We start from the raw sequence: 27187 nt of genomic DNA on the forward strand, positions 1-27187 counted from the left end.
ATGTTTTCTGTTTCCTTTTCCATTTTAAGCTATCCCAACCATCATTGCCTGAGATTTGTTTTTTGCTTTACGGTCTCACGGCTTCTACTTAATGGTCTAAACGTTCAGATTTTTTCATAATCCTATTTTATCCTTACAGCATTCTCCTAGGGTTTCCAGATTCTACTTTGAGAACTCTCGAGTGAGGAACGTGATCTGGAGGCTTCCCCACAAAACCCTGCTGGATCCTCCAAGAAGACAAAGAAATCTGTAACCCACAGTCTGTAGCAGTCTCTCTCTCATCCATTCCATACTGAAGTTTCCAAGGAAGCAAAGAGAGACTAACAGGAGGATTATGTCTATTCTTTTTAGAAACAAATCTGTTGAGATTTCATACATTCTGCTAATTTCTTCTTTTTGCTTCTATGTCAAGAAGGCTTTTTACCACCTGTCTGACAGCAGATCTCTCTTGCACTCTGGCACATTTAGCTACTGCAAAATTAGATGAAAACAGTTTTGTTTTGTTTTTCTAAGACAGAGGAGGAGCACAGAAGAGACATCAAAGATGATTCTGGCCAAGGCTGCCTCCCCACAAGCTCCCCAGTTGTGTGGGAAAGAGAAGCATAAACTCTTATGGGGGAGAAATGAAGAAAGAATGGAGATGGGGAAAGTCAATGATAAATTATAAGAGAGCTGTGGTTTAAATGGGAGAGGTATGAGAAAAGTACAGGCTGACTCATAATTAGTACAGATAGTGCGACACAAATGACCATTTTCATTGCTCTTTGAACATTTATTGCCACATAGAGCTCACAAATTTTGTGACCATGTCAACTACAATGAAATGAGAAAAATAAGAACATATGCTGAGTTGTTCATAATACTAAATTTATTCCATTTAAAGGGGCATCTTCTATTTCAAGATTATAGTCTTTCTCTCTTTAGTCCTAAAACATTTCTTTTATGAAACGACAGTTAAGGTAGATAATAATTGATTTTTTGTTTGTTTGTTTTTGAGACACAGTCTTGCTCTGGCGCCCAGCCTGGAGTGCAATGGTGCCATCTCAGCTCACTGCAACCTCTGCCTACCAGGTTCAAGCAATTCTCCTACCTCAGCCTCCCAAGTAGCTGGGATTACAGGTGCACGCCACTATGCCTGGCTTTTTGTATTTTTAGTAGAGATGGTTTTCGCTATGTTGGCCAGGCTGATCTTGAATTCCTGACCTGAAGTGATCTGCCTGCTTCAGCCTCCCAAAATGCTGGGATTATAGGAGCCACCACACCTGGCATAACTGGTATTTTTTATATGCTTCCTGGGCAACTTAAAAAATTGATTACTCTGTTGTTTCCCCCTTTTTTTTTTTTTTTTTTTTTTTTTTGGTTTTGCACTAATTTGTGAGACCCAAGTATCTCCTACCTAGAAAAAAACACACTAAACAGTAAATGATTACCAACCTATTTGGAACAAATCTCAATTAATTAACATATACTTCAAGGAGAAGACTTAACGAAATCTTACTTTTCATTCTTAACAGCGCTTTCCATAAAAATGTTCCACAAGTGTATCAAATTTGTCCTAACAACTACTGTTAAGTGATTAATGAAACAGGAGTGACAGGAGTGAATTTAATAATAGCAATAAATACAGTTGGGACTACACAAATTGTGGAGGTCCTTATGCAAAACTCTCTCTGTATTCGATGGCATCTCAGCTTTCTCATCTGAAATGAACGAAGAAATTAATGATAATGATGCTCATAGCAATAAGAAAAAAATTCAAAACAAAACCCATACTCTCTGACAACATGCCTTTGTTCTTATTACCTACTGCCCACTTCACATATGCTAGAAGCGCTAAACAAAGCTGCAAAGAGAAGGCAGTATGGGGATGAATGTGGTTCCTGGCCTTGTTGTAAAGCAGTATGGAGCAGTGACCTCCCCCAGAGCATTTGCGTTGTGTGGCAATAAAATGCAGTTGCACAAACATTGGGCAAACTCACTTAAAGAGGGAGCAGGCTTAGGACTAAAGGTGTTCTCTATTCTAGGCAACTTTTCAACCTGTCTTCCTCTAAAGTGGAGGCAGATTTTCCTCCATCTTCTCTTCTCCTTTGAACCCCTTCCCCTTCCAGCACCTCCCATCTCTGGAGTTTGTCTAGAGTGATGCATATCACTGCTATTCATCTGCTTATTTAAAAAGCACTGGTCCCGGCCTAGAGTACTTACAGAGCTGTTTCCCTGTGAGGGTCTTTGTCCTTCATGCAGAGCTAAAAGCAAACATGGCAGTAAATTAGCCTGCTCTTTAAGGCCCGTGGAGAAACATTTTGAGTGCATTAAGATGGCTCAAGGACAGGTGTGTGGAAATACAGCCACCTCTGCACTGGCTCAGGTGTCGTTTTTGGGGCCACACTAGTAGTTTTCATTAAAGCAGAGAAGATGTAACTCTTAGTTAAGATGCTTCCAGTGTCTTAGATACTTGAGTATTCACTTTTTTATAGAAAAAAAAATGCTGCCAAGTGCAGTGGCTCACGCCTGTAATCCCAGAACTTTGGGAGGCCAAGGCGGATGGATCATTTGAGGTCAGGAGTTCAAGACCAGCCTGGCCAACATGGTGAAACCCCGTCTCCACTAAAAATACAAAAAAATAGCCAGGCATAGTGCCGCGTGCCCGTAGTCCCAGTTACTCTGGAGGCTGAGGCAGGAGAATGGTGTGAACTTGGGAGGTGGAGCTTGCAGTGAGCTGAGATCGTGCCACTGCACTCCAGCCAGGGTGACAAAGCAAAACTCCATCTCAAAAAAAAAAAAAAAAAAAAAAAAAATGCTTTGTGGCTGGGCGTGGTGGCTCATGCCTGTAATCCTAGTGCTTTGGGAGGCTGAGGCGGGCAGATCACTTGAGCTCAGGAGTTCGAGACCAGCCTGGGCAACATGGCAAAACCCTGCCTGTCTCTACAAAAAATACAAAAATTAGCCGGGCACGGTGGTGCATGCCTGTGTTCCCAGCTACTAGGGAGGCTGAGGTGGGAGGATCACTTGAGCCCAGGAAGTTGAGGCTACAGTGAGCTGTGATCAAGGCACTGCACTCCAGCCTGGAAGAGAGAGTAAAACTCTATCTCAAAAATAAAAAATAAAAAAAAGAAAGAAAGAAAGACAGAAAGAAAGAAAAGAAACAACAACAACAAAACTATGCTTGGGATTGGAATAGGGGGTGGAGTGAATTGCTTCTTGAGAGACATGGCTGCCCTGTTACTATGTGTTCCAAGGAGAATGTCTCTTGCTGAATGATGAACTCAGCCTAGGGCTTTCTGCCATATTTGCTCTCCTTTGGCACTGAATTAGCTGGCAGAGTCAAATGCATGGCATTAACCAAAGCATGCACATATTCTGAATCATACCAACCAATGAGGATAACCACTTTATAATTCAAACACCAGTCCACTACAGCCAGGGCATGTGGCTATAGTCCAGAGGTAAGCAGCCAGTGCCATCTTTTTCATGCAGATCTCTGAATCTAGAGCAGATGTTCCTCCATATATTTATTTATTATACCACAGGTATCATAGCAACAATAAAGGGAAATTTAAAAGGAACGAAAATCAGCCCCCAATTGCCTACCCCTGACAACACAGCTATTTTCAATTCAGGCTTTGCCCATGTGCACTTCTCTTCTTTGTAAATCTGTACTCATAATATACATATAATTTTTATTCCCTTGAGCAACTGTATTTTAGATCTCATGGTATAAAGACCAGATATGACTTTGCCAAGAAGGGTTCCTAACTGAAGTCACTTATATTTCTAGCTTTCTGCCTTTATTCAGATGATGGCTTTTTACTTAAATAGCTCAGAATACTTAGATACCTTCATTATTTTCTTTCTTCTAGCAATCAGTCCAAAGCATAATGTCAGAAAGATCACAACACATGCAGCAATAATGGGCTCTATTGGTACACTCACAGTTTTATCTGTTGGAAATGCAAACACAGGGAATAAGAATGAACATTTATATACTTCCAATATGTCCCAGCAATGATGCCTTGAACTTTATGTATATCATCCCCTTAATTAAACCTTCTCAACAATCTCAAAAGGTAGGTATGATTGTCCTCATTTCACAGGTGAGGAACCAGGGGGCTTGAGGGGTTAAAGTGCTTGTCCAAAGTCATAGAACTAGGCCGGGTGCAGTGGTTCATGCCTGGAATCCCAGCACTTTGGAAGGCTGAGGCGGGCAGATCACTTGAGGTCAGGAGTTCAAGACCAGCCTGGCCCACATGGTGAAACCCCATCTGTACAAAAAAAAATATATATATATATATATAGCTGGGCATGGTGGCGAGTGCCTGTAGTCCCAGCTACTTGGGAGACTGAGGCAGGAGAATTGCTTGGTCCCGGGAGACAGAGGTTGCAGTGAGCCAGGGTCGCACTACTGCACTCCAGTCTGGGTGACACAGCAAGACTCTCTCTGTCTCCAAAAAAAAAAAAAAAAGTCACAGAATGGGTAAATGGTAGAGGCAGGTTTTGAATCAATTCCTTTGTGGAATAATAATTTATTGTAATATGAGTAACTCCCCTAAAGCAAATAAACCATTTTGTGCTTCCTTCACCCACAATTTTTGCCACACACAGAGCAGAAGTAGATTGAAGTCAATGGTTTTGCCTGGATTTTGAAAAGCCCAAAATATATTGGGAAGTATCCTGGGATGGGTGAGGGAAGAGAGGGAGGAAGGCTTTGAGAGCAAGAAGAGAAAGGGTGGAGAGCTTTCTGGACTAAGAAGGAGAGAGAGGTCTGTGGGCCTCAAGAGCAGTGGGGAGCCTTGTACCTGTACTGCAATGGTGCCCCAAGCAGGTGACAAGACATTATAGAAGGTAGGTGGCTGCATAGTGTCTCTAGGGGAAGTAGGACTCTAAGCGTGAGCCTTCCCAACCTTGGCAAAGGTTTCTGCATCTCTCTAAATGCCATGCAAAGAGAGAGAGCCTACTTCTAACTTGGACTAGGAAGAGATCAGCAGCAACCGTGACAGCTTGGAAGTGAAAGCCTACCCGTTTATTTTCTAAACACCAGGTCAACTGAGAGCTTTTTTTTTTTTTTTTTGAGACGGAGTTTTGCTCCTGTTGCCCAGGCTGGAGTACAGTGGTGCAATCTCGGCTCACTGCAACATCTGCCTCCCAGGTTCAAGTAATTCTCCTGCCTCAGCCTCCCGAGTAGCTGCAATTACAGGCGCGTGCTACCATGCCCAGATAATTTTTGTATTTTTAGTAGAGACGGGGTTTCACTGTATTAGCCAGGATGGTCTCGATCTCCTGACCTTGTGATCCGCCTGCCTTGGCCTCCCTAAGTGCTTGGATTACAGGTATGAGCCACTGCACCTGGCCAAGAGCTATTTATTTATCAGTCACTGTAGGCATAGTGCCTGTGTTTGCAAGCTTTCTAAGAGCCTATGAAAATATTTGAGACCCAGAAAAAAATGATTGGCCCCAAGATATGAAAAGAAAGTAGCAAAATTAATCAAAATTAATCAATGTTTAAGCATCTGTAAAATGCAACCTGGCATCAACTCTAACCCAACTGTTAAATAATAACGTTTAAACCTCAAGAACCAAATGAGTAACTTATTTATAACAAAATTCAAAATCTATGCAAGTTATAAAAAATCTTTCAAAAATTTTATAGCAGAAAGCACATACAATGTGCTTTGCTTTAATATCTTTGATATGATATGGACTGAAACTCTCAAAAGTAAAAGTGAAAGCCAGGCAGGGTGGCATACCCGTAGTCCCAGCCACTTGGGAGGCTGAGGCAGGAGGATTGCTTAAGCCCAGGAGTTCAGGGCTATAGCACCCTATGATTGCACCTATCAATAGCCACTGCTCTCTACCCTGGGCAACATAGTGAGACCCCTTTTTTTTTTTTTTTTTTTTTTAGACAGAATCTCACTCTGCTGCCCAGGCTGGAGTGCAGTGGCTTGATCTCGGCTCACTGCAACCTCTGTCTCCTGGGTTCAAGTGATTCTCCTGCCTCAGCCTCCCAAGTAGCTGGTACTACAGGTGTACACCACCATGCCCAGATAATTTTTGTATTTTAGGTAGAGACAGTGTTTCACCATGTTGGCCAGTCTGGCCTCGAACTCCTGACATCAAGTTATCTGCCTGCCTTGGCCTCCTAAAGTGCTGGCATTATAGGTGTGAGCCACCATGCCTGGCCAACCCTATTTTTTTTTTTAGAGATGGAGCCTGGGTATGTTGCCAAGGCTGGTCTTGAACTCCTGACATCAAGCAATTCTCCTACCTGGGACTCCCAAAGTGTTGCAATTACAGGTGTCAGCCACTGCACCTGGCAGGACCCCGTTTCTTAAAAAAATAATAAAGTAAAAGTGCTTCAGGTCAACAAAGGTTTTAAAGTGACCTTGTCTAAGCCCCTGGATTCTGATGCCACCCAACGAGGGGAAGGAGCTTCAGTCATGGGTTAAGTAACATTTTAGGCATTTAAAGGAAATTGAACATGTGCTATTTATCGCACAATTGAGTTTATGGATTGAGGTGCAGTCAACAAATATTTACTGAGTGACTAATGTGTGTTATGCACTGTGTTCAGCTCTGCAAAAAATAGGACAGGTGTAGAAGGCTCCTCTGCCTTCATGGGGCTCATCTTCTAGTGGGGGAGACGGACATTAAACAAACAGATACTACAGATTAAGTATTAGAAAGGAAACAGGGTCATGAGTTAGCAAGTGAAGGGCAAAAGCCGGGGAAGAGGGGAAGAAGTGACTTTAGGTAAATTTAATTTCAAAGCCCAATCCCTATATACCTTAAGATTATGCAATAGGGTTTATCTCCCCTGTCCCCATAACTGTATAACACACTAACCAATTATTATTATTATTATTTTTGGAGACAGGGTCTCATTCTGTCACTCAGACTGGAGTGCAGTGGCATGATCATGGCTCATTGCAGCCTCGACCTCTGGGACTTAAGAGATCCTCCTACTTCAGCCTCTTGAGTAGTCGAGACTACCAGTGCGTGCCACCACACCCAGTTAATTTTTCGATTTGTTGTAGAGACAGGGTTCCAATATGTTGCCCAGGATGTTTTGGAACTCCTGGGCTCAAGCAACCCTCCTGCTTGGCCTCCCAAAGTCCCGGGATTACAAGCATGAACCATCCCACCCAGCCTGTAATTACCTTTTTATCATTTCCTGCTCTGGATAATTTTGGGAAATAAATGGATTAAATTTTTGCCCTCTCTTAGCTGTTTCTAAAAATTATTCTCATGAAGGTATGGGTCACATCACCCCTATGGAGAAACTTTGCTCAGTGAGCCTTTTTCTAGTAAGCCCTGGTTCTGTACTAGCCAGCTCTGGGACACACCAAAGGCCCATCACCTTACTGGGGAGCCCCTCTATTTGCAAGATGTCAAAACAAAGGGGAAGTAAAGATGGGACAATAAGAAAAAGAAATCAGAATTCAGTCACAGGTTGGAATATTTTTACCAAGCCAGATAAAATGAAGCCACATGTGACAGCTCTTACTCTGTTTTTTATTATTTATTTATTTTTTGAGACAGAGTTTCAGTCTTGTTGCCCAGGCTGGAGTGCAGTGGTGCGATCTCGGCTCACTGCAACCTCTGCCTTCTGGTTTCAAGCAATTCTCCTGCCTCAGTCTCCCAGGTAGCTGGGATTACAGGCGGCTACCATCACGCCCGGCTAATTTTTTTTTGTATTTTTAGTAGGGACGGGTTTCACCATGTTGGTCAGGCTGGTCTCAAACCGCTGACCTCGTGATCCACCCGCCTTGGCCTCCCAAAGTGCTGGGATTACAGGCGTGAGCCGCTGCCCCTGGCCGACAGCTCTTATTTTATACACAAACTGAAGTAAACTACCTTACCCATTGGCTTGCTTTGGATTCCACATTTTTGTTGAAAGTGACTTTGGTCTGGGCATGGTGGCTCATGCCTGTAACCCCAGCACTTTGGGAAGCTGAGGTGGCAGATTGCTTGAGCCCAGGAATTCAAGACCAGCCTGATCCACATGCCAAGACCTCGTCTCTACAAAAACAATTTTTTTAATTAGCTGGTTGTGATGGCATGCACCTGTCCCAACTATTCAGGAGGCTGAGGTGGGAAGATCGCTTGAGCCTGGGGGGATGAGGCTGCAGTGAACTATGATTACGCTACTGCACTCCAGCCTGGGTGGCAGAGCGAGACCTTGTCTCCAAAAAAATAAAAGAAAAAGAAAGAAAAAAGAGACTTTGGCAAGGGTAATTACATAACTGCGCCTCTCCCCTTGTCCTGTTTTATGGTCTCATTTGTAACCAGACCTGATATTTCCCTCCTATATTCATCATGGTTAAATAATCCCAAAACATGGGCTAAGTCTTGTGCTCAGGAAAAGATCTGTGATGTCGTTTGTAGCTTTGCATGGCCTCATTTAGGTGCTTCCTCACTGAGCTGTGAAGCCAGGAGAGGGGTCATGAAAATCTTGGCATTTAGCCTGAGCCCCAGCAGCAGAGCATTTATGCCACCAGCCGTGGGAAGTAGCTAAGCAAGAAGAAATAAGAAAAACAAGTTGGTTTGGAAGAGCTCCACCCAAAATAAGTTTCTGCCCACCTGAAAGCCAGTTTGCTAAGCTAGCATCCTGATTGCCACATAAGCTGTATTTTTTTTTAATGTGACACAGAGCAATGATGATTTCTTCTTAACCAGGAGGGATATGATTCCCTGGCCTCCAAGTGTGGTGTTCATAGTCAGGATGGCAGGGCATGAAGCCCACCCTTCCATGCTTTTGTGGTCTTGGGGGAGGTAAATAGCCACAAAGCTTTTTCACTGCTTCTATCTCATGGGTACTCAGGATATTTGTGGGTTTGGTTTTTAAAACAAGTAGCCCCTAAGCAATTGTTAGTGCCCTGTAGGACGAATTACTGATGATTCCAGGAATCACAGTGATGGGCATTCAACCACCAGTAACTCTTCTTCCCCACTAGCCACTCTTTTCATATCCCATAACCCTTCCCCTCAAGGGGAAGGAAATAAGATGTCCTATGTTTATATCACCACAACACTTCTGGCAGGGGTTCAGTTGGCTTCCCGGGGACTGACAAGACTGGCAATAAGTGAGTACAGGGAGGCAAATGACAAAGCGAGTAATGTTCTAACAAGATATGGGAGTCTCAGCTTGTTGGGCTGCTCCTGGTGTGCTAGCATGAGAGCAGACCATGCGTGAATAAGCATTTTTGGCATCTGCTACACCAGGTATTTTGCCTTTCTCTTTTTGTATGAGCAAGAACTATGAGGAGGGAAAACCCCACAGAGCATCATTTGTTCTGTCATTGTAGAGGTGATAACCCTGGGTAGATGAAGCATGAATCCAAGAGAAAGGGCTTTTTTTCCCCTTATTTTTTCCTACTCTCTCTGCTGATTACCCTACAGGTTAGAATTTGAGTTAGGAGTGATTGTAGAGATCCATTTTCTTATCTAGTCCTAATTTCTCTTCTCTGTGTGTTTTTTACTTCTCTTTTGTTAGTTACGAAGCCGTGAGCTCAAAAGTCCAGTTGCTACACACCTTGTTGCCCAGAAGAATTCATGGAAATATTCTTCCCTAAAAGCCAAGCAGAATTGTTTCCTATATTTGGTTCTAAGAAAGGATTCTTGCTCAAAAACAGTGTCCTGTGTGGAATGGGCATGATTTCCCTGAAAGGATGGACTAGGATTCTTAGTGGAAAAATCCTTGGATGGGGATGATTCTCCAAAGAAAATCCTGGCCACTAATCATAACTGTTATTATCATTTATTGTCACCAAAAATATTCACTGAGCATCTGGTGTGAGTTTTGCCCTGTGCTGGGTATTACTTAAAAAGAGTGTTACCTTTAACAATCAGGTGAAAGTCCAAGCTCTCCGTTTTCAGAGATGACTTTGCAATACAACTGTAGGTTCCGTTATCAGATTTCTCGACTTTGGTGATGGACAGCTGAAAAGACTCACTTGTCTGTTGGATTTGGTGATGACTTCTCTCTAAATCCAGAAGACTACTGTTTTTGTACCACATCATTTGAGCCTGGGGGTTGGCTTTCACATTGCAAACCAACTTCACATTACTGCCTTCCTCAACTGTTTGGAAGTCGTTTCCACTTAGGAGAGGAGGAACTGCAAGACTCAAGCATTTAGATTTAATTAGCAGATAAGCAATAGTTCACTGTCAGAGTTCAAAGTCTTCCTTCAATCTATCTCATGTGGTCATTTATTCATTTGACAAAAATTTATTAAATACGTACGGTGTGACAAGCACTGGGGTAACAAGGGCAAATAACACTTCCAGTTCCAAATCTCATAGAACTTTTAATGTGATGAAGAAGACAAACCGTGAAACAATATATGATTATGAGCATGATGTATATAGTAATGATCTATGACAAGCAGACCATTTGTAACACTACCCAAGAGTATAAGCCTTGAGTCTTTCTTCTCTGAGAATTAATAAACCAACCTGTGTTAGTGTTGCACAAAACAGTACAAAATTAAGAAGGCATACATTGCAATTAGATCTAATTCCATCTACACCATTTACTGTGACTTTCAGACAGTTAACTAACTGCTAAGGCCTCTGTTTCTCATGTAAAAAAAAAAATGGGATAATCATACATCTCCTGAGATGCTGTAAAGATTAAATTAAAAAATCCCTGTAAAGAATTTGCCACAGTGCTAGCCACTATTATTATTACGGTGGTGGTAGTTTTGAGGGTTACTCTCACCATCTGTTTTTGCATTTTATTGAACCATTGCCTTGGTAACATATTCACCAATGCATCTTTGCGTTTTCTCAGTGGTGCTCTAGAAATAATGTCCTCCTCCCAGAAGGTGTTCTAAGCATGAGAACTCTGGTGTCTGTGGAAGGCAAGTGAGTCCCTCTCATCCCTGTGTGTGAGCAACTCCTTTTTCCCTCTACAATAAGGGCAGTTGTAGACCCATAGACAGTCACACACGTATATCACTGTGCATATTCTGGCAGAAGTGCAGAATAGTAATGAAATGGTTGGAGAGTGGGAACTAGGAAAAAGATAGAGACGGAGAAGGAGGAAAAAGGAGCTTGTATAATCTGCACACTGAATAATTAGACCTGAGTAGGCTGTGCTATTAATAACTCTCTCAGAAGAATGACATTTTGTTGCTCTTTGGAATGAGCTTGAATTCTGTATCATATCCAACAAGGATGTTATATGGTATTCAGATATGCAGGAAGCTGCTGGAATAGAGAACATAATTGCCGGATAGAACAATTCCATTTGTGGACAGATTCTGTTAGTGATTTCTTTTTATTTAATTATTTGAAATTAATTTAAGCATATCAGTCTATGTGAATATCCCCTCTGTAAAAATTAGTACATTTCAGATAAAGCTAAGATCTAAGCTGGTCACCTTCTGATCCCCAGAGATACCCACTGCTATGAGTTTGGTGTAAATCCTTCCCTATCTTTCTTTTTTCTTAAATAGTTTTCTATACATATAGTGTACCCATAGGAAATATATCATATTATTTTAGGGACATGGGAAGGATTTACATAAAATACTTCCTTTCTCTCAAATGACTTGCATGTTTTTGAGATATGTTCATATTGAACCACAGAGATCTAGCTTATTGCTTTTAGAATGCTATAGTATAATGTATGACTTTAATCATTTGTGTTTTGATGGGCTTTAGGTTGTTTTCATTTTAAAATGTTAAACAATGCTACAATAAACATCCTTGTACATATCTCTTTATGTTCATGTGCATGCATTTCTCCAAGGTTAACATCTAGAAGGAGAAATGCTGTGTCATAAGATATGCACACTTTAAATTTTGATAAATATTTTGAAAGAGGTCTCAATTTAAACTTTCAGCAACGATGTATGAGAGGACCTGTTTCTCCACATTCTCCCCCAAACGGTGTATTATCAAGCTTCCATTTAGTTCTTGATTCTGCTATTTATAACAATAATGGTCCTGCCTTTGAAGGGTACATAATATCCTTGTCACGTTTTATGAGCTCATTTTGATTTATTGGTTAATGACTTTGTGTCACTACTGTCATTATGGATTACCGAGCAATTAACTACACACACACACACACACGCACGCACACACACACACGCACACACACACACACACACACACACACGCACGCACACACACACACGCACACACACACACGCACACACACACACACGCACACACACACACACACACACGCACACACACACACACGCACACACACACACACACGCACACACACACACACGCACACACACACACGCGCACACACACACACACACACACACGCACGCACACACACACACACGCACGCACACGCACACACACACACACGCACACACACACACACACACACACACGCACACACACACACACGCACACACACACACACGCACACACACACACACTTAGCAACAACGATATTTAGGAGATTGTTATAAAGAGAATTTAAAAAGTGGATTGAGGCTGGAAAACTGAAAACAATTTCTTTAAGTCATCAAATCACGTTGTTGGCATTTCTGCCACGTCTCCCTTAAGAGGGTTCCATCAGCCTGGGCAACATAGCAAAACTTCATCTCTACAAAAAATACAAAAATCAGCTCGGCGTGGTGGTGCGCACTTGTAGTCCCAGCTACTTGGGAGGCTGAGGCAGGTGGATCACTTGAGCCTGGGAGGCAGAGGTTACAGTGAGCTGAGATTGTGCCACTGTACTCCAGTGTAGGTGACAGACTGAGACCCTGTCTTAAAAAAAAAAAAAAAAAAAAGGTTTCATGGAATAAGCACTTAAGCACTAGGTTAGAAGCTTGGGAATTAGTGTTTTGTTCTCAGCTGCACCTATGATTTGAGACCCTAGTCCGGGCCTTAGTTTCCTTAGCTGTCTTTTTTTCTTCTTTTTGTTTTTTTTTTTTTTTTTTTTTTTTTTTGAGACAGGGTCTCACTCTGTTGCCCAGGTTGAAATGCAGTGATGCAATCACAGCTCGCTGAAGCCTCAACCTTCTGGGCTCAGGAGATCCTCTAGCCTCAGCCTCTCAAGCAGCTGGGGCTACAGATGTGTGCCACCATGCCCAGCTAATTAAATACACACCTTTTTTTTTTTCTGGTAGAAATAGGGTCTCACTATGTTATGTTTGTAGAGATATGGTCTTTCTACCAAATCATACTGCATAATTATACCTCACCCATCGCCATACCATCCACACCATTCTCATGCAGAACCAGCTTTTCACCCAACAACCCATGTGGTCATCTACATTGTATCACTTGACAGTCCCCTAAGCCTATACAGTTCCACCAATGGGTTACCAATACCTGGAACCCAGTCATTGAAGAGCTTCACCTTTTTTGATTTTAAGGTGATGTTTAAAGATTCCCTAATGAAAATCTGTTTTTTTGAGATGGGGTCTCACTCTGTTGCCCAGGCTGGAGTGCAGTGGTGGCATCTCAGCTCATTGCAACCTCCACTTCTTGAGTTCAAGCAATTCTCCTGCCTCAGCCTCCTGAGTAGCTGAGATTACAGGTGCCTGCCACTGCACCTGGCCAATTTTTGTATTTTTAGTAGAGGCCAGGTTTCGCCATGTTGGTCAGGCTGGTCTCTAACTCCTGATCTTAAGTGATCCATTTGCCTCTGCCTCCCAAAGTGTTGGGATTACACGCATAAGCCCCTGTGCCAGGCCATGAAAATCTGTCTAAGCAGAACACAAAAGCTAGGCACTACAAAGGAAAAGACTTGTAGCTTTAAATATATAAACATTTAAAATTTCAATATGGCAAAAAAGAACTATAAAAATTTTCAAAAACAAATAGGAGAAATACTTACAATTCAAAATGACAAAGGACTAATTTCCTTAATCTACAAAGCCCTTGTAAAGATTAATGAGAAAGAGGCATAAAACCCAACGGAAAAAAATGAGTTAAGGATACAAGCAGGCATTTCATGGAAACAGACAAAAAAAGACCAATATGTTTACACAAAGGTGAACACCCTCATTCTTAATTTAAAAAATGAAAACAGGCTGGGCGCAGTGGCTCACACCTGTAATCCCAGCAGTTTGAGAGGCTGAGGTAGGCGGATCACTCAAGGTTAGGAGCTTGAGACCAGCCTGGCCAACATGGTGAACCCCGTCTCTACTAAAAATACAAAAATTAAAAATTAGCTGGGCGTGGTAGTGGGCGCCTGTAGTCCCAGCTACTCAGGAGGCTGAGGCAGGAGAATCGCTTGAACCTGGGAGGTGGAGGTTGCAGTGAGCCGAGATCGCGCCACTGAACTGCACTGCACTCCAGCCTGGGCAACAGAGCGAGACTCTGTCTCAAAAAAAAAAGAAAGAAAGAAAAGGAAAAAAAAAGGAAAAGAAAATTTCAGAGGAGGCTGGCAAATTCTCAGAGTTTGGCGATACTCAGTGCTCATGAGGGTGAGGGGAAATAGGTACTCTCATGCTTTGTGGTGGGAGCATAAATTGGGCAATTTGGCAATACCAAGACCTAGATTTCAACTACCACTTCATGTGTTACAGACATTACAGACCCACTAGCTGTTTCTTTTCCCCTCACTCACAAGTAACATTCAGCACCACCGAAATGGACACGGACTGATCCCTCCCCAGCCTGCAGGTAAAGCTGATTCCGTTGTCATCTTCACTGATGGAAGAGACACAGACAGAGCTGGAATTGATTTTGTTTCCAGATTTCAAATCCACTCTCCCCTCCTCTCGGTACCAGAGCAGTTCTTCCTCTCTGGTGTGATTTTGAACAGCACATATCAGAGATGCTTGGGAGCCAGGTGTAGTATCCAGGATATAGTTCTCAGTTTTACCATTCACAGTTAAAATAGAACCTAGGAGTATAGGGAGAAACTATTTAGATATACAGAGTAAACAACCTAAATGCTTATGAACAAGGGATTGGTTAAATAAGTTATGTTACATCAGTAGAACAAAATAAACTCTCAACGATTAAAAATAGTCACATTGATCTATATGATTTTATAATGAAAAATATTCATAATGTATTGTTAACTGAAAAGGAAAAAGATTAGAATGTGGTCATCGAATTTTGGTGCACATTGGAATCACCAGGGGATCTTTTAAAAAGTACTGATGTAGCTGGGTGCGGTGGCTCACGCCTATAATCCCAGCACTTTGGGAGGTAGAGGCGGGAGGATCGCTTGAGCTGAGGAGTTCAAGATCAGCCTGGGTAACATAGTGAGACTCCGTCTCTACAAAAAAAAAGAAATTAGCCAGGCATGTTGGTGTGCACCCATACTTTTAGCTACTTGGGAGGATAAGGTGGGAGAATCACTTGAGCCCAGGAGGTGGAGGTTGCAGTGAGCCAAGATCATACCATTGCACTCCAGTCTGGGTGATAGAGCAAGACCTTGCCTCCAAAAAAAAGTACTGATGCCTGATTCTCATCCCCAGACATCTGATTAGTGGACATGAGCGCAATCTGGGCATTGTGTTGTTTAAAGCACCCCACCCCCCACCCCCGGATGATTCTAATATGCAGTGAAGTTTGAGAAGCACCAGGTTAGAAACCGATACATACAGAATGATCATATACATATGTGTGTATGTGTGTACACATGGAAGTCTTTTTTCATGGAAAAAAGACAGGAAAAAACCCATATATATTGAATACACACACAGGCATGCATATATGTATATACGTATACACATACCATATTTAATTTGTTTACTTGAAGGGATTGAAAGTGGGAAAACAAGGGAATGAAATGGAAAAATATTTACGGTATAAACTTTAGGCAAAAAGGCAGAATATAAGTTAAAGCTCTAATAATTACTACAAATGTATCAAAATTTCACATGCAGACAAGTAAGAACTGATTTGAAAACATTTTCTGCTTAAATGATAGGATTATGGACAAATTGGGTCTTGCATCTATAATGTTTTAATATTGTTTTGGCAGTGAAGAAAAATAAAAAGATGTTTAAGTAGTTGAGGTTTGTGTGGTAGACCAGTCTTCGTGGGTTGGGTGATCAGGATACATAGCAGGTTTTTTGTTTTTGTTTTTGTTTTTTCAGCTCTGACTTAGAAATCTATTCATTGCATAGTAATACACCTGAACTTCGGTTTTTATTTTTCTGATTCAGAAGCAAGCAACAAAAGCTAAAAAAGAACTTTATCTGTCATAAACCTGTACCCCAGATAACATTTGTTAATATGTTCTGTAAACACATTAACCTTCCTTTTAAAAAACTTAAGCTGGCTGGGCACGGTGGCTCATGCCTGTAATCCCACACTTTGGGAGGCCAAGGCAGACAGATCACCTGAAGTCAAAAGTTTGAGACCAGCCTGGCCAACATAGTGAAACCCTGTCTCTACTAAAAATACAAAAAAATTAGCCAGGCGTGGTGGTGGGCTTCTGTAATCCCAGCTACTCGGGAGGCTGAGGCAGGAGAATCACTTGAACCTGGGAGATGAAGGTTGCAGTGAGCCGAGATCACGCCACTGCACTCCAGCCTGGGCAACAAAGTGAGACTCCTTCTCAAAAAAAAAAAAAAAAAAAAAATTTAAGCTATTTGTAAAGATAGTGGTATTGTTGTCTAGTATTTTATAAAAATATGGAATATTGAGTGGTTGTCATCTCTGGATGAAAGTGTTTGGGGGGATTTGTACTTTTCTTTATTTTTTTATAGATTGCCTAATTTATTTTACGATGACTATGCATTACTTTTAAAATCAGAAACGAGTGGTAGGGGAGCAAATGCTGGAAAGCATTATCTGAAATGGTATGTTCAGATAAACAGAAGATTATTTGGGGTAACATTAGTAATAAAATGCATTAAAATGTAGGAGGATTCTGGTGGTGGCTCTGGAGAGAATAGAATACTTCACCTTGTCTTGTAATAATAAAACCCTAAAAACAATATTTTTCCATTTGATTTTTTTTTTTTTTTTTTTGAGACCGAGTCTCGCCCTGTCGCCCAGGCTGGAGTACAGTGGTGTAATCTCGACTCACTCACTGCAAGCTCCACCTCCTGGGTTCACGCCATTCTCCTGCCTCAGCCTCCTGAGTAGCTGGGACTACAGGCGCCCGCCAGCACACCAGGCTAATTTTTTGTATTTTTAGTAGAGATGCGGTTTCACCGTGTTAGCCAGGATGGTCTCGATCTCCTAACCTCGTGATCCACCTGCCTCGGCCTCCCAAAGTGCTGGGATTACAGGCATGAGCCACCCGCCCAGCCTCCATTTGATTTTTTATTGTTAGTTGACTCCTGTACTGTGAGCCATGCTAACTGTGTAGTCATTCCAATTTGGAATTTAAGGATATATCCAATGCCCATTGATCATTTTTCTTAATTGGAAATTTTTCTTTATCTAAAAAGAGGCCAAAAAGAACTTTAACTTACTTGTCATCTCACGTGGCAGAAATAAAATTACTAAGAGAAGAAATCTTCCCATTTGCATTATGACACTGCTCTTCCATGCCATCTTTAATGAGTTAAAGTCAGATCTACTAAGGGAAAAATAGTGCAGTTGGTTTTGTACTTTGGTCTACAATGAGTTTGTGAAACTTCCTTCTGTCTATTATGCATTTAAAGCGAAATCCCAGATGAATCATCCCAGCTATAACGGTACTACTTCTAGCTTTTAATTAAACAACGCTGTCTGACTAAGTTCAAAGTACGTTCAGTAGTAAGAAATTTTTTTTTAAAGCAACATAAAGAAAACCACAAGGAAATAGGCTATAACAGATAGAGCAGCGTCAGGGTGCCCTGGGGAAGATAAAACCAGTCTTCCTTAGAAAAACTGATAGAATTTCATTTTAACAGAATGAAACTTGTGTCATTCTCGGACAGTCCCTACTGAACAAAGTAATTCTTGTTCTGAAAATTTTTCTTGGGTCGTTTTTGTAAAGATGTTCTCCGATAATAGAGAGTTTTTGAGACTACTCCAAATCCCATAGATTCAAATGGTGTGTACTTAGAAAAGCCTCAATTGAAACAAGGCCTCTAGTTTAAACCATGTTAATCTTGGCTTTCTCCCACTATTCTCTCTCTCTCTTCCCTTTGACCCGTATGAACTAAAAATAACAAATAATAAAGGTGTCCTTTCTCCCTTCTTGCTTTTGCTTCAACTCTACCTCTCCCTAAGATATTCTCCACTTCCATCTAGGAAAAAAACATATATTCATTACTTCCTTTCAAGAGTACTACTATGAATACAGTGAACCACCTACGGAAAACTTTCTGTGCAACAGGGACTGTGCTAAACACTTCACATACATCATTTCAGTCACAATTAAGCCTCCTAACAACCCTCTTGAGGTCATTTCTATAGATTTAAAGAGATTATGTAATTTGCCTGAGATCCTACAGACAGCAAATGTCAAGGTTAGGATTTGAACCCAGGACTCCCAAGACCATGCTCTTAACCACCCTACTACCACCCTACTCTTAACCACCCTACTACCCAATCTACTGCCTAGATTAATATTCTTTTCCTTTAAGAAGCTGCTGTTAGGCTGGGTGCAGTGGCTCATGCCTGTAATCCCAGCACTTTAGGAGCTGAGGAAGGTGGATTACCTGAGGTCAGGAGTTTGAGACTAGCCTGACCAACATAGTGAAACCCCATCTCTACTAAAAATACAAAAAAAAAAAAAAATTAACCAGGTATGGTGGCAGGCACCTGTAATCCCAGCTACTCAGGAGGCTGAGGCAGGAGAATTGCTTGAACCTGGGAGGCGGAGGTTGCAGTGAGCCAAGATTATGCCTGGGCGACAGAGTGAGACTCTGTCTCAAAAAATAAAGATTATGCCTGCACTCCAGCCTGGGCGACAGAGTGAGACTCGGTCTCAAAAAATAAAAATAAAAAATAAAAAAATAAAAAGAACTTGCTGTTAATCTTTTCCAGTCCCTGGCCACTGGGAGTTCTCTCCCCTTAACACCAATATTAACTTACAAGAGCTGAAATATACCTATACCTACTCTACTCCTCCCCTGTCCCAGGCGTGTCCCCACAGGAGTAAGTTTCATTCATGCCAGGCTCACCCTTTCTGGCAGACAAGCCTGCATCAATCTTTTCGTAAGATGCAATTACTACTAATATTGATTCTTTTGTAATTTTAAATATTTGCCGGAAAGATTTCTATCACAGTGTTGTAACAGTGATGATTGCAGAATGTGGTCAATAGTAGAGTTTTCTCAAGCACTCTCCACTACAAGTACTCAATAAAAACTAAGAGTGCAGGCTTGTTGCCAGACCTCACCCCACCCTACTAAGGGGGCGAATCTGTCTTCTCTTTCCCTCCACTCCACCGAGACAGCAACTTTTCAAAATGTATTCCCCTCACTTGGCTTGTTTTTAATCTGTATGACTGTCTACTTTCTATATAAGACAGTCTTACCACTTACCTCTTGAGCTCTGAGAAGCTGACTTCCTTGGCCAACCGTCCCTCTGCCTGAAAACCCTAAATGCTTTCCCTGTTACAATCCTTTATAATACTTGATTTTGAACACTTTATGACAGCAGGGTCAAATAAATAAGATAACTTGGGTTCAAAGTCTGTTTCTCTTTATGGAGTCTTAGGGAAGATAATAATTGGGAAAGACATCTTCTTAAGATCTAAGTTTCTATGTGTACCTAGGTTACTAGGTGGGGCCGGATATTACCAACAGGGATGTGTTGTTCCAAGAAAGCTTGAACTTGTGCAAAAATCTGTAGCGCATCTCACCGAATATTGTCATATTTAAGTAAGCTGGCTGCGTTTTGATCATCTAGCCTGGGGATTGGGAAGGGACAAGTCCAAAGAGGAGTTTGACTTTCACAGAGGTCAAAACATTGGAAGATTCTACACAACTTAAATAATGCTGGAAAAGTCTTAGTTACCACTAGTAACTCAAGCCAAGTGCATAAGCTGTACCAAGCCAGGCATGGCAGGGAGCTGTTTTTTTTGTTGTTGTTTGTTTTGCTTTTTGAGGCAGGGTTTCACTCTGTCACCCAGGCTGGAATGCAATGGCACGATTGTGGCTGACTGAACCTCTGCTTCCCAGCCTCCCAAGGAGCTAGGACTACCGGTGTGAGTCACCATGCCCAGCTAAACTTTGTTAATATATATATTTTTGGTAGAGACAAAATTTCGCCATGTTTCCTAGGCTTATCTCGAACTCCCGGCCTTAAGCAATCTGCCCACCTTGGCCTAGGGAACAGTTTTATCCTCTTGAGGCTCTCACCTGATTGGGGGATCCTTGCGTTACACTATGTTTATGGTATTGTTAACAATGCAAATTTTATCTGCCAAGTACTATTGTTCCCATTTACAGAAAAATATAACAGAAAAATATTTATAGTTATCCACACATTTTAACACACTGCTGAAGCACACCAGCAATCTGCCTTTTACTAGCTATGTAACTTTGAAAAGTTATTTAAACTCCATGAGCCTCAGGGTCTTCATCAATACAATGGAAATAGTAATAGTACCCTCCCTACGGAGTCACTGTGAGGATTAAATGAAATGAAGCATGTGAAGCTGTCACACAGTAAGCTCTTGGTAAACAGTAGCTCTCATTACTATTATTATTAATATAGGCTGAGCAGGGCATCCTAAATCAACACAACCTCACTATAGCATTGTTCAAGCAAAAATCAGAGCTAAGAGCAGCTCCTGTTGGCTGGGTTGCAAGCACCACCCAAGCACGTTTTGAGTTTGCCTCTCCAGGGATCCAAGATTGTCATTTTAAAATGAATTTAGCAATGGAGTGATGTCTTGGTTCTTGGTGCCTCCAAAACAGACCATGAGACAGAGCTTTGAGTGCAAATAGTTTATTTAAAGGTGATCTTGGCTGGGCACAGTGAGTGGCTCACTCCCTTAATCCCAGCACTTTGGGAGGCCTAGGTGGGTGGATCATTTGAGGTCAGGAGTTCGAGACCAGCCTGGCCAACGTGATGAAACCCTGTCTCTACTAAAAATAGAAAAATTAGCCAGGCATGGTGGCGGGCGCCTGTAATCCCAACTACTCGGGAGGCTGAGGTGGAAGAATCCCTTGAGGCTGGGAGGTGGAGGTTGCGTTGAGCCGAGATCGGACCACTGCACTCCAATCTGGGCAAGAGAGTGAGATCCTTTCTCAAAAAAAAAAAGAAGTGATCTCAGGAAGCATAGTAAGGAAGTAAGATAGGGAAGGGAGGAAACTAGTAAAGAATGTGTTAAAGGTTACTACTGTGAGCAACTGTACCCCTGGAGCCTTGGACAAGATTGTATTCTGTGCAGCATACCTCAGAATCAACTACTGATAGGGAAGGAAGCAACTTCTCTCCATCTCCGGCTGAGGGGCACTCTCAAGGTGTTGACTCTCCGGCACTTTCAGCCTGCCCTGTGAGGGCAAAGTGTACTCTCTCAAGCTGGCCAAGATGTCCAGGAAAAGATGTTCAGGAAGTCACTGGCTACATGGGAACTCTTTGCAGGTAACTTCTAGGTAGGCCAAGGGGATGTGAGTAGAGCACCGCCAACAACTTCTACAATTGGATATTAGGTGATATAAGGAAATAATGATTAATTATTATTAGTTGTGACAATGGTATTGCAGTTATGTAGAGAATGTTCTAATTCTCAAGGGATGCCTGCTGAAATATTTATGGATCAAGTGTCATGATAATTGCAACTACCTTTCAAATGATTCAGCAAGAAAAGTAAACACATAAACACAAAGCAAATATAGCAAACGTTAACATTTATTCAATCTAAATAGGGGTCTATAGATCTTCATTGTACTATTATTTCAACTTTTCTGTATGATATTTTTGTCACCAGAATGTTGGGGAAATGTATTCAGCAGATATTTATTGAGTATCTACCATGTGCTAAGTATTCTAAGTATTGAGGATGCCAGTTGCAGCCAAGCCAATATGGTGGCTTTGTCATTAATTAGGGAAAAGATGGCTTCTCTAGTCACTCTACTGCCATCTGTGGAAAATTGTTATAATAACTCTACAAAGCTATGATGTCCATAAGATGAATGGTGCTTCCAGCTCTCCATAACATTAAGTGGTGATACATAGATGAATAAAACAAGCTCTGGGCTTTTGAAGGTCTTACATTGTAGAGTAGAATGTTAATGATGATCAGGAGCCACGCAGAGTGGCCTCAGGTGCTGAGCAGGGATTTCAGATAAGAAAAATGGTATAATGGCGCCCCCGCTGGAGAGTCAAAGAAGTCATATGACTTGTGCAAGGTCATATAAATCCCTGGAACAGTCCTCTCTCCTAGAACTGACGGAGGGGAGAAATCATTTTTCTGAAGGTAGTTAAGCCCAGTAGTTAACAATTAAGCCTAAGTAGTTTGGCTGTTTGGAGTATTTACAGAGTCCAGTACTCCACAGCTTCCACAGTGGCTTAGACCAACAGGGAGAGAGGAAAAGCAGCCTCGATTCTGAACATTCCCGGGAATAAAGACCAATCTGGCAGGGTGCGGTGGCTCACGCCTCTAATTTCAACACTTTGAAAGCTGAGGCGGGTGGATTGCTTGAGCCCAGGAGTTTGAGATCAGCCTGGGCAACATGACGAAACTTCATCTCTACAAAAAATACAAAAAAAAAATTACAAAAATTAGCCAGGCATAGTGGCATGTAGTCCTAGCTACTTGGGAGGCTGAGGTGGGAAGATGGATTGAGCCCGGGAGGTTAAGGCTGCAGTGAGCGTGATCACACCACTGCACTCCAGCCTGGGTGAAAGAGCAAGACCCTGTCTCAAAAAAATAAAAAATAAGAAAAAGACAATCTGCCTCCCATTCCTAAGCCCCAGGTACTTCTAGAAGGGTAACAGACAAGGGAGTCCATGACTTTCTGATTAAGGCAAGTATTAGAATCACCTGGAGGAGGCTCCAGTACCTTTCCTTCCTCAGTCCTGATAAGACTTAGAAATTTCATCTTTAACAAGCCTTCCAAGGGACTCTACATAGTGGTTTGTGAATCTCCTTTTGAGAACCATGGAGTCAAATTCAAGGTGCAAATTGGGTGCTCTGCCCTGGAAGGGGATGCGTGCACAGGGCTGCCTTATGGGAGGCTGGCTGGGTGGGTACACAGGCCTCACAGTACTTTCTCTTGTATGGGAATGAAGAACAGGAGAGAGAAACAACCAACCAGAATATGGGAAAGGCCTGCAGGGCAGGGCAGTGATCACTGAGCACTGCCATCCCACAGCCTTTGAGCTGTGACCAAACTTGGTATGACAGAGACAGCAACTCAGGAAATGGTTAGAGGGCTCCAGGGCCAGCAGGGTCATCTGGCCAGGTCACTGGGAATGCCACTGATAGTTTTAAAGTGATAGAAAAACTAGAAATTTGGCAGGCATAGCCTAGCAATGATAGAGTGGTTCTTTTTCTCTTTTTTTTTTTTTTGAGATGGAGTTTCGCTCTGTTGCCCAGGCTGAAGTGCAGTGGTGCGATCTCGGCTCACTGCAACCTCTGCCTCCTGGGTTCAAACCATTCTCTGCCTCAGCCTCCCAAGTAGCTGGGATTACAGACGCCCACCACCACACCTGGCTAATTTTTGTATTTTTAGTAGAGATGGGGTTTCACCATCTTGGCCAGGCTGGTCTTGAACTCCTGACCTTGTGATCCACCCGCCTCCCAAAGTGCTGGGATTACAGGCATGAGCCACTGCGCCCGGCCAATAGAGTGGTTCTTTAGCAACACAGGGTCCCAGTGTGTAGCTGCTTCTTCTTCTTCTTTTTTTTTTTTTTTTTTTTTTGAGACAGAGTCTTACTCTATCACCCAGGCTGGAGTGCAATGGTACAATCTCAGCCCACTGCAACCTCCGCCTCCCGGGTTCAAGTGATTCTCCTTCCTCAGTCTCCTGAGTAACTGGGATTACAGGTGTGCACCACCATGCCCAGCTAATTTTTGTATTTTTGGTAGAGACGGTTTCTCCAGCCCAGACTGGTCTTGAACTCCTGATCTCAAGTGATCCTCCCTCCTCAGCCTCCCAAATTACTAGGATCACAAGTGTGAGCCACCGCACCTGGCCTGGTCATAGCTTAAATGACAATCAGTGATTCTCCAACCTCTCATTCCCCATTATTAGGATTCCTCCATCACCAGAAATCTCAAACCTTAAAGCAATACCTGAAGGGCTATCTGAATAGGGTTGCCAGATTTAGCAAATAAAAATACAGGGCACTCAGGTGAATTTGAATTTCAAGTAAATAACTAACAAATATCTTTTTAGTGTAAGTATGTCCTAGGTAACTACTATGTGCTAATTCATCACAAGCAAATATTTAAAGACTTATATGTTAAAACATCATTTTTTCTCTGGAATTCAAATTTAACAAGGCATCCGGTCTTTTATCTGGCAGTTCTGCATCTGTCTTCTCCCTTTTTTAGTACATGAAGAAATGAGGTTCAGGGAAGTAAAGGGACTTGTCCAAAGTAACACAGCTATTTAGTGGCAGAGCATGGATTGGAATTCTTTCAAGATGCTTGGCTGCCACATGACATCTTTTTCCAAGTGTCTAACTTCAGAATTTTAAAATTTGGCTTCTTGAACTACTATGGATGAGCTTTAGAGTGTCAATGAAACCACTGAAATTGTAGGCAAAACTCTGTGTGTGTGTGTGTGTGTGTGTGTGTGTGTGTGCGCGCATATGTGTATTTTTCTGGGGAGATGGTCTCCCATCTTAGCCTGAGTGGACTAAGACATCATCCTATGCTCTGCAACCTACCTATATCAAAAACAAAAGCTCCTCTGAGCTACCCGATATCCTCCTTCCTTCTTCGCCCTCCATGAATTTTTCATTTGAAGGGAGGAGTCGGAGAACTAACTTTATTTATTTATTTATTTATTTATTTATTTATTTATTTATTTATTTTTGAGATGGAGTCTTGCTCTGTCATGCAGGCTGGAGTGCATTGTGGTGCGATCTTGGCTCACTGCAACCTCTGCCTCCCAGGTTCAAGTGATTCTCCTGCCTCAGCCTCCCGAGTAGCTGGGATTACAGGTGCATGCCACCACACCTGGCTAATTTTTGTATTTTTACTAGAGATGGGGTTTCGCCATGTTGGCCAGACTGGTCTCGAACTCCTGACTTCAGGTGATCCGCCCACCTCGGCCTCCCAAAGTGCTGGGATTACAGGCATGAGTCACCACGCCTAGCCAGGAGAACCAACTTTAAACAGATACCTATTATACGCTTAGCCCTTTACACACGTTCTACCATTCAACCCTCACATCCACCTAGAAAGTGCCTATGATGATCCCCATTTTACAGGTGAGGAAACTAAGGTGTAGCCAGCTCTCAGGGTTAAGATGATAAAATGAATAAAAGAGTAACCCAAGTGAGAATGCTCCCAAAACCAACGCCCTTTCCCCCAAAGCTTCCTGCCTCCAGACTGACAGCAAGCAGGAAACTATCTGTCGGTGTTTAATTCCTCCACTTCCTCCACCTATTGGGACTGACCCAGAGTTGACAGCGGAAACACCTGTACGATAATAGGCAGAAGGTAGCAGAGATGTGACCTTTGCAATTGACCACTAGAGGTCCCTTTTCATACATAGTGATTTTGAAGTTAGACTGCTAGGGGTTAGACAAGACATTTCCTTGGAGCAGGTCTCTGTCTGTTACAGACTTAACTGGTCTGTTTCATACTAGGCAGTCCGGGAGTGGCCGAGTGACACAGCAGGAGCAATACAGAATAAAATGACTCCCTCCGAAGAAGGCGGGTGATGTCCTCCAGGATCAGTCTTGAAGACAGGGTTTTCAAGTGGGAACACAGCAGCGTTCTAAAGCTTCCTCCTCATCTAAAAGGAAAAACACACAGGACATTCCACCACCCACCGTCATCAGGCAAACATCCAATTTCCTTTGGAGTGTAGTCTGGCTCCAGGGGCATATTTACCAGAAGCTAATGAAGCTTCGGCTTCAGGGACCCTCATTTGCATAGGCCTGTTCTAAAGGCCCTGACCTTAGTCACTTTATATTTGTAGTTTTGTATTTTTTTTTTCCTTAAAGGAATTCCCCACCACCACCACCATCAACTGTAAAAACATCAGGCCGCATAGGGCTTGGATCTAGTCCTCTCTGGCTCTAGGTTACAGGATTTCAGAGAAGAGAAAAGAGAATGGGGAGAGTTTCAAAGGGAAGCCCCCCTCGAAACTAATAAGAGAGGATTTCCTGTGGGATGAGAAAAAGCTCCGTACATGGGCCAAAGAACAAGGTAGTCACTTGATCTCCAGAGAGCTGGAATTGTGGGGGCACCAGAAGTGAAGGAGCCCCCTCTTCTTGCCTGCTGGGAGCTTTCCTGAGCCAGCAGGAGTTTGCCAAATCTTTAGAAGCAGGGTGGTTCACTGACAGCTCTGTAGCATCCTGTTCACTGCTTTCTGAATAAACAAATGGTCTTGCCAACAATTGTGTAGATTTTGAGAGGGGAAACCACACTATAGTTCCAGAATTTTTTTTTTTTTTTTTTTTTTTTTTTTGAGACAGAGTCTGCTCTGAAGTGCAGTGGTGTGATCTTGGCTCACTGCAGCCTCCACCTCCCAGGTTCAAGGAATTCTTGTGCCTCAGCCTCCTGAGTAGCTGGGATCACAGGCACATGTCACCATGCCCAGCTAATTTTTGTATTTTTAGTAGATATGGGGTTTCACCTTATTGCCCAGGCTGTTCTCGAACTCCTGGCCTCAGGTGATCCACCCACCTTGGCTTCTCAAAGTTCTAGGGTTACAGGTGTGAGCCACCACACCCGGCCTAGTTCCAGAATTTCTGTGAGTTGTGATGAGCTACGAACTTTACAAAGGAGTAAATAACCAAGGTGGAAATAACAATTCTGTTTGGGAGATATGAATGGATTCTGGAATAAAAGCAAAAGCAATATCCACACCTAGAAGCAGCTGCGTGGAAGGAGCTGGGAGGTTTTCCATTTCTGAAAGAGGGCAGTGCTGGAAACTTGCAACCAGCAATCTTCTGGAACTGGCTTGCATCGACTGGTGGGAGCTGACTCTGTGTCTCTTCCCAGCTCTGCACTCAGTGACTTCAACTTGATAGCTTGAAATCAGACACAGTGGGAGTATTTACACCATTGAAATTGGAAATTGGTAAAAATCAGGGCTCTCCCCACTACTGGTTGTTAACCCTTTACCAGCACATCATTGTCTGAACCTCACCGCTAACATACACATGCACACACACACGCACACACGCACACACACACAGCACAGAACCTGCAAGCACTCCTCCTGCATAT

The 27187-nt window shown here is 42.5% G+C and overlaps 1 protein-coding gene across 2 annotated transcripts; it reads right to left on the reverse strand.

Moving 5' to 3' along the window:
* Positions 1 to 1321: 1321 nt before the first annotated feature.
* On the reverse strand, positions 1322 to 19422 carry TMIGD1 (transmembrane and immunoglobulin domain containing 1). 2 transcript variants are annotated; one of them, XM_054459893.2, is made up of 7 exons: positions 19365 to 19422; positions 17361 to 17467; positions 14546 to 14824; positions 9831 to 10109; positions 3835 to 3938; positions 2203 to 2243; positions 1322 to 1700 (listed from the first exon to the last, which is right to left on the reverse strand). In XM_054459893.2, the coding sequence occupies exons 2-7, from the start codon at positions 17440 to 17442 to the stop codon at positions 1697 to 1699; spliced, it is 789 nt and encodes a 262-aa protein (XP_054315868.1). In that variant the 5' UTR covers positions 17443 to 17467; positions 19365 to 19422; the 3' UTR covers positions 1322 to 1696. The 2 variants fall into 2 exon arrangements, with proteins under 2 accessions (XP_054315868.1, XP_054315869.2); XM_054459894.2 differs by lacking the exon at positions 3835 to 3938.
* Positions 19423 to 27187: the final 7765 nt, after the last annotated feature.

Source organism: Pongo pygmaeus, chromosome 19 (assembly GCF_028885625.2).
Source record: "Pongo pygmaeus isolate AG05252 chromosome 19, NHGRI_mPonPyg2-v2.0_pri, whole genome shotgun sequence".
Taxonomy (NCBI): domain Eukaryota; kingdom Metazoa; phylum Chordata; class Mammalia; order Primates; family Hominidae; genus Pongo; species Pongo pygmaeus.